This window comes from Mchenga conophoros, linkage group LG2 (assembly GCF_057382185.1).
Source record: "Mchenga conophoros isolate Kocher_MC1m ecotype Shallow Benthic linkage group LG2, M_conophoros_male_GT1.1, whole genome shotgun sequence".
In the NCBI taxonomy this organism is placed as follows: domain Eukaryota; kingdom Metazoa; phylum Chordata; class Actinopteri; order Cichliformes; family Cichlidae; genus Mchenga; species Mchenga conophoros.
The window spans coordinates 33,967,553-33,980,928 of NC_140527.1; the positions used below are offsets into that span (position 1 = coordinate 33,967,553).

The 13,376-nt window shown below is 40.8% G+C and overlaps 1 protein-coding gene across 3 annotated transcripts; it reads left to right on the forward strand.

Moving 5' to 3' along the window:
• The first annotated feature begins 397 nt into the window (after positions 1 to 397).
• Positions 398 to 12,798, forward strand: LOC146582418 (sodium/potassium/calcium exchanger 3-like). Of its 3 annotated transcripts, none has more exons than XM_085296635.1 (17): positions 398 to 1,123; positions 1,344 to 1,442; positions 2,976 to 3,052; positions 3,164 to 3,238; positions 3,650 to 3,734; positions 5,264 to 5,367; positions 5,443 to 5,517; positions 7,082 to 7,107; positions 7,203 to 7,256; positions 7,352 to 7,488; positions 7,765 to 7,934; positions 8,977 to 9,244; positions 10,179 to 10,345; positions 10,433 to 10,547; positions 10,625 to 10,737; positions 11,756 to 11,821; positions 12,002 to 12,798. In XM_085296635.1, exons 1-17 carry the CDS (start codon positions 1,015 to 1,017, stop codon positions 12,110 to 12,112), a joined length of 1,851 nt encoding a protein of 616 aa, XP_085152761.1. In that variant the 5' UTR covers positions 398 to 1,014; the 3' UTR covers positions 12,113 to 12,798. The 3 variants fall into 3 exon arrangements, with proteins under 3 accessions (XP_085152761.1, XP_085152771.1, XP_085152779.1); XM_085296653.1 differs by having other exon boundaries at positions 406 to 1,123; positions 7,765 to 7,853; XM_085296645.1 differs by having other exon boundaries at positions 402 to 1,123; positions 5,264 to 5,517; positions 7,765 to 7,853.
• Positions 12,799 to 13,376: the final 578 nt, after the last annotated feature.

Below are 13,376 nucleotides of genomic sequence, written 5' to 3' on the forward strand. Positions count from 1 at the left end.
GAGTGGGCACGTCTTCTTTTTTTTTCCAGAATTCCGAGAAAAAGGGCAGAATTCTGACTTTTTTTTCTCAAATTAAAGTCAGAATTCAGAGGGGGAAAAATCTGAATTCTGACTTTAATCTCAGAATTTTGAGATTAGTCAGAATTCTTTAGTCTCAGAATTCAGATAAAAAAAGAATTCTTACATTAATTTCAGAATTCTCCATTCTGACGTTTTTCTGAGAATTCTGAGATTAAAGTCAGAATTCTTTAATCTCAGAATTCTGATTCCCAAAAACGAATAAACTATGGATGTTATGGCTCTCTTTGCAGTTTGCATCTTTTTTACTTTCACTTTTTTTGTTTTTATCTCATTTCATTGTCTTATCATCTATGTTAAGTTGCATTGCGCATATGTCTTTATTCAACATCTTTCTGATCTTATCTTATTTTTGGACCTTACTTCACACAGAGGCTTTACTCCCTTTAACCTTTTGAATTTTCTTTTTTAATCGATGAAAAAAATATATATACTTTTGGAAAATATTCTCATGCACCCCACAGAATCCCGGTGCCGCGCGCTTCACGTGACACTTGAATCATTGCTTCGTGTTATCAGTATTTCACTCGCGTCGCCCCACCCAGTTGAAGGCGCTCTAGTCTGTAGGTCCAGGAAAAAAACCCTCCTCCCCGACGGGAAAATCATAAACAGCAGATCAGATTTAGATCAGGAGGAAAGACGGGATATTATCAAATAGGCGCTGGCTGATGATTCATTGTGTGCAAGTATCCGCTGGATGTATGTGAAGCGTGTGGATGCTGCACGGTTAGTGCTGACTGACTCCCGGAGATGCTGTGGACAGGCCGAACCTGTTTAACATCCGCTTGCTTATTGGATGGAGCAAAGAAAGATAGACAATAAATCAGAATAAGAGATCAACAGGCCAGTTGTATTCGGTCTGAGAGCAGGAGTCCGAGGAAGAGGGGCAGCGGCATGTTCTGAGCGGAGAGCCGACGAGCGGCGGCAGCAGGCGGGATGAAGGCTCCGAGAAGACCGAGGCAGACGCGCCTCCTCCGGCGTTTCTGCGTCTGTGGAGTCGGTCTGTTCGCAGCCGCCTGGATCTTTCACTTCTGTGATGTTACAGGTGCGTATAAAGACTCTGATTTAAAGTTGTCTTAACCACTCCTATACTTTCATTATTTGCTATAACAAATCAAATTGCAGTATTAAGGCAAATGTCACGTTGTACAGATTATTTTAGCGGGATACTAGTAAAGAAACACATTAAAGTTACATAAAAGGTTATGTTGAATTTATATCCTCAAATAGCTTAACTGTATTCATATGTGAATTACTCTTTTTAGACTACCATAGACCAACTGTGGATCACAGCAGCTCCTTATTCAAGAGGGAGCTCATCCAGCAAAAAGAAGACAACCAGACTGGGGGTGCTTCTAGATCTGGTGAGGTGCTTTACCACGTGTTTGTGTCTTTCACATACACTCTGTTTATAGACGTGCATGATGCGCCAACAGGAACATTATCTTTACAAAACTTTAAAAGTCTAATTGCATCAGTGTGTTGAGCTAGAATGAGCTCAGGTTTGGATAACCTGTGTACAGTCACCGTGACCTTCTGAGCCCTTGTGTGTTTATGGCAGTCAAAGTGTGCAATCTTCGTTTATCTCCTTAAATCAAGAACTATTTCCTCTTGTGCATTCCTTTACTCCTCTGGTCCACCTTTCATTTCTTTAAATTTAGTACATATATATGTTTTAAAAACAGTTAGGTCTTTGATGGTTGCTAGGAAACTGAGTTTGTGGTTTGATATAGTGTGCATCTGGAGCTGTTCAAAGTGCCCGCTTGTGGTATTGACCCGCTGATTAGTAACCTCTCATCAGCCGCTCTACCATTGCTTATGCATGCTTGGATCTGTGTGGCTGCTTGAGATTTTTACAGAACACACTGAGCTGTATTCAGTCAGAATGAAGTTCCTGCCTCACGGAAATATAGTGCAGATCAACTTAAAAGCTTTGTTCAAACTATCATATTTCTATTTTTAAGAGCATCATGTGGTTTCTGATGCTAAAAATATACAGTTTGATCATGATCTGAATTAAACCAACATCACGCCATTTCTGCCTCTTAGGTGTGATTTGTGTTTGCCTCTAACTGCACATTGATATCTCTTTCACTTTTAAAAGCGGTTTAAAAAATCTGACGTACAGTTAAATCAGAAAACCTTGAGGGGAAGTCACTTGGGAGGCTGCTTTTCAGATTATTGTTGTGTCTGTATCATGAAAAAAAGCTTTTTAAATGTTGCAGTGAGCTGTGGTATTTATGAGCTTATGTGCAAGACAGTGCAGCCAAGCAAAGCAATCGCTTTCTGCTGGGAGGAGAAAGGCTGTGACGCATGGTGACGCTCAGCCAAATTAGATGCCTCTGAACTTCAATATAATTGGAATTGCTTTTAGAAGAACTGACAAAGAAAGTCAATAAAACACTTGTTTTTGGATGGCGTGAGGGATAGTGTGAAGTCATAAGAGGAGCATGGAAAATACAGCTGTAATGCAATTGGACTCCTGGTTGTGTGACTTTAAACTCAAGCTGTGTCTAGACAAGATACAGGATACATTCAACAAACTGAGATACGCCAATTCTAGATCTGACGCATGCAAGGATAAATGCCCGCAGGTTCAGGGTGGAGCTGAGTTATAATTCTAATCACAGCCTTCATTTAACCACCTACCTGCGGCTCTTCTCTGAACTCCAAGGGAACAAATCCTCCTTTAAAGAAAGTGTGTTAAAGTCACTGTGAGTTAATTTTGAGACATGACAGAAAATAATCTTCAGATATCAGAAGATAAAAGTGCAGGTTTTAGGGAGTCGTGTTTAAAATGTAATGTATTAGAATACTTGGTAACTGGTTTTTGTTGTCCAACACTGTTTCCTAATTCCACATGTCATTAGATTACACTCTATCCATCTTTTCCCAAGCTATCAGTGAGTTTCCTGAAGACGTCTTTACTGTGGATCAAAGGAGACAGGGTGCAGTCCTCCTTCATGTTCTCTGTGTGAGTATCACATCTGTCTGAAAGCCTGCGTTTGACATAATAAAATGCTGTATTTTCTCTTATTTTCATCTTAAACCAAATCTTCAGTAATGCGTTTGCTGTATTTCTCAGGCTATCTACATGTTTCACGCACTGGCCATTGTCTGTGATGTTTACTTTGTGCCATCACTGGAAAAAGTGTCAGAGGTACGATGCAGAAATCTATAATGGCTGAAAGTAAAGTAATACTTGATAGTTTCCCATTCTACTCTAGGTATTAAGTAAAAAAAAAACCTTTAAAGGGTAAGAAGCGAGTGTATTTTCTTTACTGGCTGTAATTCATCTCTAAAGACATGAAACAATAGTGTGTTAGTCTATCAGAACTCTCTGTTTAAGCCTTGTGGTATTAAATTATAAACTAGTGTTCATGTTCATTGGACAAATGTAACCTTAGTTGATGTTTTTCTAGTAGTTTTTGGACAGCAGTAGAGGTCTTTGGCTACGGCAGGCTCTGGATAAACACACCGTATTTATTAGGATCAATCCTGTGACAGAAGAATACCAAATATGACCATCCTCATCCTTAAGCCTGTTTAATCTCCCCTCTCCATCCACTAGAACCTTCAGCTCAGTCAGGATGTTGCCGGGGCAACCTTCATGGCAGCTGGGAGCTCCGCCCCTGAGCTCTTCACTTCTTTGATTGGTCAGTATCCCAGTCAGTCATTCCCTCCAGCTGGTTAGATCAATATTTCTGCCATCAGTGCTCCAATTAGAGGCAATCGGAGAGACAATGTCTAATCAGGACAGAGAAAAGTGCACATAGGGAGCTAGCAGTGATTAATTTTAGGCATTTATCATTAATCATAGATGTCAAGAAGACAACATTTATTTTTGCTTGATGGTTTATCATGTCACTGTGGGGCAGGTTTTTTTTTTAATCATTAACAGTGTTTCAGTAAATAAACTTTCACTTTTTTTAAATAAGATAAAAAAAAATTAAATAAAATTAAATAAAACCTTTATTTTATATTTTGGAGTTTATGTTCTGATTTTTCCTGCTATTCCAGAGTCTATAGTTCTATGTTTACTTAACTGTTTTCCTAGTGGAGGGTTGTGTTTGTCCGTGTATTTTGTTTTCAGCTCATTATTCCAGCCTCCCCCTGTGTTGTGTTTTTATTTTTTAGTGTGAGCTTTCATATCTCTGTGTTTAGTTGGGTGCTGTTGTTATTTTTACTTTGTTAGTTAGTTGTCTCTTGTGTCTTGTTTTGAGTTTCACTCACTCCCTCTTTGAGTAAACAGTCCTGTCTCCATTGTAGCCTCTGTCAGATACTCTGTGTGTTCACTGAGTTAGTCTCTGTGTTTTTAAGCTGTGCTTGTCATCCCCAGCTCTGTTTCTTTGTTGCCTTTTTCTGGGACTTTCACTCTAAGCTTATTGATAAGTACGTTAATCTGAGGCCAGGTCGGTGCATTAAGCTCAGACATGTCAAAAATTCAACCAGTTCAAAGGAATAAACGTTTCCAAGGTGAATATATTATAAGATAAGATGTACGTTATTTATCCCAGATATGGGAAATTCTTTTGTTACAGTTAAAAAATTACGTTAAACACAAACAAGCATATACAGCAGGTCAGTAAGTGTAACTGCTTATATAATAATGTTGCCCATACACTGTGACACTACAGTACAATAATTAAATACATCACTTCTACATTTTGCCTTTTAGCATTATTTTCTTCTTCTTTTGCACAGATAAAACATATCAGATATAACTGTCTTGTATCAGGTATTGCAGCATCACTGTAGCACGAGCCATTGTTATTGTTAGCAGTATATTGTGATATTATTGTATTGTGACTCTGATCCTTTATTGAGACTAACTACTAACTACTTTTTTCTGCTTTTTCTGAAACAAATGTTGACCTACAGTTTATAAAAATGAAAGCCTTACTTCTAAATCAATGTTGCCTTTGGAAATGTCCTCAAAAACGGCCTCTGATACAATATATTTTAATCTTGAAAGAAAAAAGTCTTGCTTTGACTTTAGTTGACTTTAGGCAATAAGTCGGTAAATATTACAAAACATGAAAGACATCAGGCCAGCCCCTCTGGGTGTCAACTGACAGATGAATTACTGTGTTTATCTTCTGTTGAGAAACTCTTAATTTGTACACTGTTGCAGATAAAACACGTGTGCATGATTTCAGTTTGATCTTTCTTCTTCTGGACTTAGCCGTGTTTATCACAAAGGGTGACGTGGGCGTGGGAACTATTGTGGGATCAGCTGTCTTTAACATCCTGGTTATCATCGGCATCTGTGGCATCTTTGCAGGACAGGTACGCACACTACAGAGCACCCCTTGCTGCCTGACGGAGTCTTCACAGTGTTTCATGTTTCCTTTCTCTCTGCAGCCCATTGCTCTGAGCTGGTGGCCTCTGTTCCGTGATGCTGTTTTCTACATCCTCTCCATAGTGGTGCTTATTCTGGTGAGAAATCTCTACAGTACAAAACTCAGTACTGATGAAAAGTCCTGAAATCCTTTTGAACTGCCTTGAAGATATCAAAGCTTGGATGGCTTTGAACTTTTTGAGTTTCAATGAGAGTAAAACGGAGGTGATTGTATTTAGACCTAATAATATTTCATGCAGCCCGCTCGTAAATTTTGGTTTTCTAGGGTCTTATATCAAGCAGCGTGTGACAAACCTGGGAGTCATTATGGACTCAGATTTTAAATTGGACAAACATATTAGTTTGGTGTTGCGAAAAAGCTTTTTCCAGCTGAGGCAAATAGCTAAGCTGAAGCCAGTTTTGTCAAGACGTGACATGGAGAAGGTAATACGTGCCTTTATTTCAACACGGCTTGACTACTGCGATGAACTGTTTTTTGGAGTCAGCCAACGATCTCTTGCTCGTCTTCAGCTCATTCAAAATGCTGCTGCCCGCCTCTTAACTGGTACCCACAGCTATGAACATGTAACACCTATCCTGTCTTCTCTTCATTGGCTTCCTGTTCATCACAGAATTAATTTCAAAGTCCTAACACTGGTTTTTAAATGCCTTAATGGTCTTGCTCCCCCATACCTTTCCGAGTTACTTCAGCCTTATATTCCTTCACGGACCCTCAGATCAGCTGACCAGCTGCTGTTGGTTGTCCCAAAATCAAGGCTTAAACGTAGAGGAGAACGAGCCTTTTCAGTTATGGCCCCAAAACTTTGGAATACGCTGCCTTTAAATATTAGACAGGCATCTTCGTTTCCTATTTTTAAAATGCTTTTGAAAACACACCTTTTTTCGATAGCGTTCAGACTGGCTTGAGTTGATATGGTTTTTATGTGTTTTATTATGTTTTATGTGAGTGTCAGTGGTTGTACCTTGTGTTTTACCCTGTGTTTCTGTGCAGCACTTTGGGCAAACGTTTTGTTTTTAAACGTGCTATATAAATAAACTGGATTTGGATTTTGAAATACTCACCGTTATATGTAACATTATTCCTACAATTGAAAGGAAGCACCTTTTAGTGCAAGAATAAAAGCAAATGAAAGATGACTCTAATGTTAAACTGGTGCATCTAAAGTATATATTTTAATTGATAAATCAAGTAGGATACAAAGTCACGGCTCATACTCTGGTACACTGGTAATTCTCCATATAACGTGTGTTTTTATCGGTACTTTAGCAGCCCTACATTTGCTGCACATCTGCAAGCCCTTTTGCAACCCGCCTCTACTCCAGCTCCACCTTTCAAAATCTGTAGATCAGATTTTCATGTGTGCACAGTGAAGGGTGCCAAATAATTTTTTTTTTAGTTGTCTGATTTAACTACTATATAAAGTATAGGGCTAACAGTATAGGAAAAACTACACACCTCCTGTATTATTACAGGACATTAATATTGGGGTTTTTTGGCCAGTTTTTGTTATTTCTCATTCTTTATAAAACAATCTTTTGCATGCCTATACTGCAACTTCTCGCAGTGAGTTATGGTTTAAATATATTTCTAAAAAACTAATTGAAGTTGGCATTAAAGTTTCCTTCTTTTTTTTTTTGCAGGTGATCTATGATGAAAAAGTCCTGTGGTAAGACTGTGGTAAACGTTTTTTGCAGCCAGTGTGCGTTGGATGATTGTGTGGGTATTTGTGAATCTGTGGTGGTATTTGTGTGCATGTTTCAGGTGGGAGACCATCATCCTGATCTCTATGTATGGACTCTATATAATCATCATGAAGTGAGTCTTTGCTTCTGCTCATATTTCCAACCTAAAGCCACAACATGTTTTATACGTACCACAGGCAGCATCTTCATGTGTTGTGCTTTGTGAAGGTTTAACAGATCTCTGTGCTGCTTGGTGGAGAGACACTGCAGCAGGGCAGGTCAGCCGTGTCTGAGCGGTCTGCGACGGACGACTGCTGTCGGAAACGCCGGAGACGGCGACAATGACATGGTGCCGCTGAAACCAGGTGAAAAGGGTCGTGTTTGTACATGTGCTTGTACATCCAAAACAGGAAAAAGTTTGCCAAGCCTCTGAGCAGCATCCAGCAGACCTAGTGACACAGTTTAAGCTGTCAGTATAAGGTTCTTGTGTTCCCCTGGGGATTTCCAACAGGCTGAAATAGAACTAGACCATTTTGACGAACAAAAGTTATTCTCTACGTAACACTGTGTCCTTTTTGTCCTCCCCTCTTCTTTTATCTCCCACTAAACATTTTTCTGCTTTTCTTCCTTCTGTCTCCAAGACTCATGTGTGGTGGCCGGTCAGGATTCAGGGGTCGTGATGGTGGATGAGCTACTGAACTCGCACCCCCATCAACTCACTCTGTCAGAGGCAAGCCTCCGTCTTCTCATCACCCCGCATTTCCCCCCCTTCACCTGCCTGCGCATGGCAGGACGCATGGTCATCAGCGAGGTACACTGCACATGCTCACACTCATTGCATAACATCAAGCTGCCCTGGTTTTTTCGGCCGGCTTGGTGGTATTTTGGTGGGCGATCGTGGCTCAAGAGTTGGGAGTTCGCCTTGTAATCGGAAGGTTCCCGGTTCGAGCCCCGGCTTGGACAGTCTCGGTCGTTGTGTCCTTGGGCAAGACACTTCACCCGTTGCCTACTGATGGTGGTCAGAGGGCCCGGTGGCGCCAGTGTCCGGCAGCCTCGCCTCTGTCAGTGCGCCCCAGGGTGGCTGTGGCTACAATGTAGCTGCCATCACCAGTGTGTGAATGGGTGGATGACTGGATATGTAAAGCGCTTTGGGGTCCTTAGCGACTAGTGTTATACCATCTATGCAAATACAGACCATTTACCATTTTAATTTAGATTTAAATATAAACACTTCAATTCAGTGGTTTTCTTTTCTTTTTCTTGAAACCTAGAACTAGTTAGGGAGAAGTACACAGCATCAGCAGGAACCCAAAGCTGTGGTACTGGAATAAGAAGACACTAAATTGTTGCATCTATAGCAGACAAACTGGCAAACGGGGAGATGTGTACTGGCATATCAAACAACATCCTGTTTGCCATTGTTACACAGATGCCATCTAATAAGCCCACAAAGAAATCACACCAACACAGAGTGCAGCCTAATGCATAATATTAGCCCAGACACAAAAGCAGACAAGACCCCAATCTCCCAATCTGCTTCCTCACTCTCTCAGCTTTCTCTCTGTGATTGCCATTTCCAGCATCAAATTAAAGCACACCTGCCAATGCTATGCCTGCTCTCTCCATGCCACCCCCACCCCCACCCCCACCAAAATAAAGCTTTCTAAATCCCCTCTGGTGAATGTGAAGACTTGTCTAGCTGCATAATCACTCTTCCTGCCAGTTCAAATAATCTTAACTACCTTCATTTCCATAACCCTGCTGCAGTGTTTCTCATGTGTTTCTGTTTTCTCCTGAATAAAGTTCTTTCTTTTTTTAAATTTCTCCTGACTTCCCTCACCAATCACCCACAGAGGCAAAGGCTGATTCGGGCTCGGGTTGGCCCAGAGGAAGGGGCAGCTTCAGGGGAGGAAGGTTCGGGAGCCAGTGGGCCTTGGGGGAGAGAGAATGGGACGGCACCTGAGGGAGAGAGACAGCCACCAGAGGGAGAGTTGGAAAGGGGTAAAGAGACAGTAGGGGAGACATGTGGGGGAGGACAGCCCAAGGAGCAAGAGGAAGAGGAGGAGGAGCAAGAGGACCAAGATGAAGAGAATGTTCCTTTCAAACCGTTTGTCCTGCCAGGTAAGAGCCGGCCTCACAGAAAGGCCGACTGGGATTTTGTTTTAATACTTGGATGTGTTTCACATCATTATGCTATAAAGGAAATCATTTTAGATGTGAGTTTATCCGCCTAACGTTAGATTGAATCTCAGGTATTGCATATGTTCAATACACAGTCAAATATATGCACCACCACCACACACCATCTTCACGGCAATTCACATCCAGCCGCAAAACAAGATTCCTCTTAAAAGTTCAATATATCTAAAAATTTAGGCCAAACTTGGTCCTGACACAGAAGTCAACTTTTTTGCTAAAAAAAACATGTCTATAGGGTAGGACTGAACTACGACACTTGAGCTAGTCAGTCTTATCAAACATGTCTTTTGAAAAAGCAAGAGACAAAACTTACTCTCAAAGTATCTGAAATGCACATGTAAGCCATACTGCGTCAAAGAAATACTAAAAAACACACACTTTTTGCTTTTCGCAATAACTAGAGTTTTACCCACTATGATGTTAATATTCATTACATATTTAAAACTCAGGAAACACAGAAAAAGATTAATCCTGAAGCTCGATCATGTACCTGGCCACAGGATGCCATTTTTTGCCATCCACAGCCAATTAAATCTTCCTCTCCACAGAAAATGCAGAGATGAGAGACTGTGTCGATCGTCTAAAAGGCTTTTTCTGTCGTTGGAATCAGCCAGAACTTCCTGCTTTGATAAATAATAATATAATTATTCATCAAGGCACTGTAGAGATAATCCTTTACAGTATTTGATAGCTGATGGAGTTAGTTAAAAGGAGAAGTCGCGGACACATCCAGGCTGTGCCAGTGAATAATTTAAGGGTTCAGATTAAACTGTAAGGACGCCTCTGGGCAAAATGGTGGGCGTGTGTGTGTTTCACCTTGTTTGTGCATTTCTGAGTGTTTTCATCATGTTCTCAGATGGGTGGTGTGTGCGTCTGAAGTGGCTGCTCTCCTGGCCTGTGAGCGTCCTGCTTTACTGCACCATCCCTGACTGTAACCTGCCGCGGTGGGAGCGCTGGTACCTGCTCACCTTCCTGTCCTCCACACTCTGGATAGCCTTCTTCTCCTACCTCATGGTCTGGATGGTATGATGCACATTCACACACACACACACATTTGGTTTAAACACACACGTACACACACAGGCGCATGACCATTTTTCCTCTCTTAAGGTGACAATAATCAGCTATACATTTGGAATCCCAGATGTGATCATGGGCATCACTTTCCTGGCTGCTGGCACGAGTGTCCCTGACTGCATGGCCAGTCTCATTGTCGCCCGACAAGGTGTGTATTTGTGTGTTTAATATTTAATGAAGGAAAGGAAAATGAAGATGTGAACATATGATGTTGTTATGCTGCAGGGATGGGCGACATGGCTGTGTCCAACTCCATTGGCAGTAATATCTTTGATGTGCTGCTGGGTCTGGGCTTTCCCTGGGCGCTGAGGACTCTTATAGTCAGCTATGGATCAGTGGTAACACCAGCTGTTCTCTGTACCTCAGTTTCAGTTTTACTTTTGATATGTAAGCTAGCATAGCTTCAATATTACCATGAAATGTGTTTGACGAGACAAAAAAAAAGTCGCTCGGCACCTGAAGAAAACTTTTGTAAGTACCTTACATGATATTCAAGGCACCTTTAAAACTTACATTTGTAATTGGACAATATTTATAGAACTACTGAATTACTCTTTCATTGTTAACTACCATTTCTTTTGATTTGTAACTGATTTGTAATGAAGAAGTAATTCAAAGCTGCTATAACTAGTATTTGAAGGTTACATCAGTGTTAAAATGTGAAGATTATGCTCATCCAGATCACAGTTCAGCTCTGCAGTCTTATTGTTTTGATTCACTGTTACTTCTCTCAAAACACTGTCTTTAGCGGTGAAAGCAGCTGTCGCTACAGCCCTCTGTAAACTGTTTGTTGAGGACCAGTAGCAGACACACACAGCTAATGTGTGTGTAAGGCAATGCACCAGAACCAGATATTTATTCAAGGAGTTGCAAGAGACCAAAAACTTTTTTCTGAGGTCATGGGCTCTCTTCATCCTTTCTTTAAGCTTTGTTCTGATTGGATGCTCCTCACAAACAAAAGGTTTGAACAGCAGGTAGGCGGGGTTCCTGTGCTTGTGCTTGTGCCAGAGTTCTCTGAAACTACCAATTGTAAAGGATCTCTCGTGGCATCATACATTGTGTTTTTGTTTTATTTAATTGCAGTCTGAAGCCTGAGTGTTTAGCTCACAGGGATTACCTGTACAGGTGCTGATCTCTTTATTTGAAATGCTGTCCACTGGAATGGTAAATAAATGACAGGGAGAAAGAAAAATCATACAAAATCCCTTTTAAACAGTGTGAGTTTTTTTCATTTAAAAATGAAAAAAAAAAGCCCCAAAATTAAAAATCATTGGCCAAAACCAAAATTTGACTGTGAACATGTTGCAAGTGTTTTAAAACAGCGCGTTACACACTTCACATTGTGTGTCCTGTCAGGTGACGATAAACAGCAAAGGCCTGGTGTACTCAGTGATTCTGCTTCTGGCCTCAGTCACGCTTACTGTGAGTAGCTCCTGATGTTATAAAGCACAGATCAAATAGTGAGATTGTGTACAAAAACAAACAGACCACCCATCACTGTCTGAGACCATTTTCACTAACATATTTCGTGATTACACAACAAAACAAAAAGCACTTATTTAATTTTTCCCCGTGTGCCTCTTTCTGTCCGTAACTCCTCAGGTCCTCTGTGTCCATATGAACCACTGGAGGCTGGACCGCAGGCTGGGAGTCTGCCTCCTGCTGCTGTACGCTGTCTTCCTGCTCTGCTCCGTCGGTTTCGAACAGCTTTAGACGACACTCCCGTTACACGCAAACAAACGGCCCTCCTCCCCTGCTGCCATTATTAATGAAAAACGTACGGAGAGATGATTTATGGTTTCATTTCAAAGTGGCTTTCCACAATAGATAGTCGTTACTATGACACCGGCTGCCTACAAGCGAAATTGTTTACCTTTGATAAATGAGTCTTTTACAGAGTTTTGTACTGTAGCACTTCCAACCCGATGATAATGCACTGTCTCACAAGAAATTTATAAAATATGGAATTTGTATTCTGAAACCTAAAATATTATATAAGAACCCCAAAGTGTGTTAGTTTACTTATTATTACTGCCACAAGTAACCTCAACGAGCAGATGATTTCACATGTAAGTGTATATGGTTGCTTCTCGGTTTGTCCACTTATTTCATGTAAAGTTTTGTGTTTTCATCACGCCTTTGTATCTGTAGCTGTAAAAATAGCATAGCATGGCTAATCACGCTCCAGATATTTGCACTAAGCCACTGTTGTCTTGGCTTTGTATACAATGTAGGCCCCCCTCCCCCCTGCTAAAAGCTTCTCAACACAAAGGTTGTTTTAATTTTTCCTGAAACAACAATGAATATATTCTGCAAGATATTTATAAATGTCTGTCTGGAGAGAGTCCTGAAGTGTATGTCTTTGAGTTACGAGTGCAATAAAAATCTTTGTTCTGTGATGTTTGTCTTCTGAGGCTCGAAATTCTTAATCACACTTTTAATATTTAACGGCACTGTGACATTTGTTGCGAAAAAGATTAAAACATCTCAGAAGAGTTAAACCAAAGAGGACTAAATTTAAACTTGTTTTGAATGGACCCGAAGAAGCGGGAAAACCTACAGTAGTTCTCAGACATTTTCTGGCATTTCTCCACACCTTAATTTTTACAAATCATTCATTTCTATTAATTTACCCAGCTCTTGATCGGTGCAACATCATCAGCAAACTTTGGTTGTTTATTTTTCCTAATACTTTTATTCACCAAGATGGCAAACAGGCCAGATGGGCCACAGCCATGGTCAAAGGTGGAGGCTGAAATTGGTTTTTGGGACATGGAAACTAATTTAACTTTGTCCTGTCAGCAGTTTACCTGCTAAAGCAGATGACAGAAGTGATGTATGTAAACGCTGTTGCTACTTTAACAAAGTGGCGCTCTCGTTTTAGAATGGAAGCTAGGTTAAAAACAGTCAGGGGTGTTTACCTGCTGCAGTTCAGCACCATGGACAGTTCCACAACCGTCGGCTAATTTTAATGATA

Bases quoted from the DNA above. Each gene is read 5' to 3' on its own strand.
- LOC146582418 (XM_085296635.1), top strand. From the start codon at position 1,015: ATGAAGGCTCCGAGAAGACCGAGGCAGACGCGCCTCCTCCGGCGTTTC. The intron at 1,443-2,975 runs GTGAGGTGCTTT...TCTTTTCCCAAG, and splicing joins TGGGGGTGCTTCTAGATCTG to CTATCAGTGAGTTTCCTGAA. The intron at 7,935-8,976 runs GTACACTGCACA...AATCACCCACAG, and splicing joins GACGCATGGTCATCAGCGAG to AGGCAAAGGCTGATTCGGGC.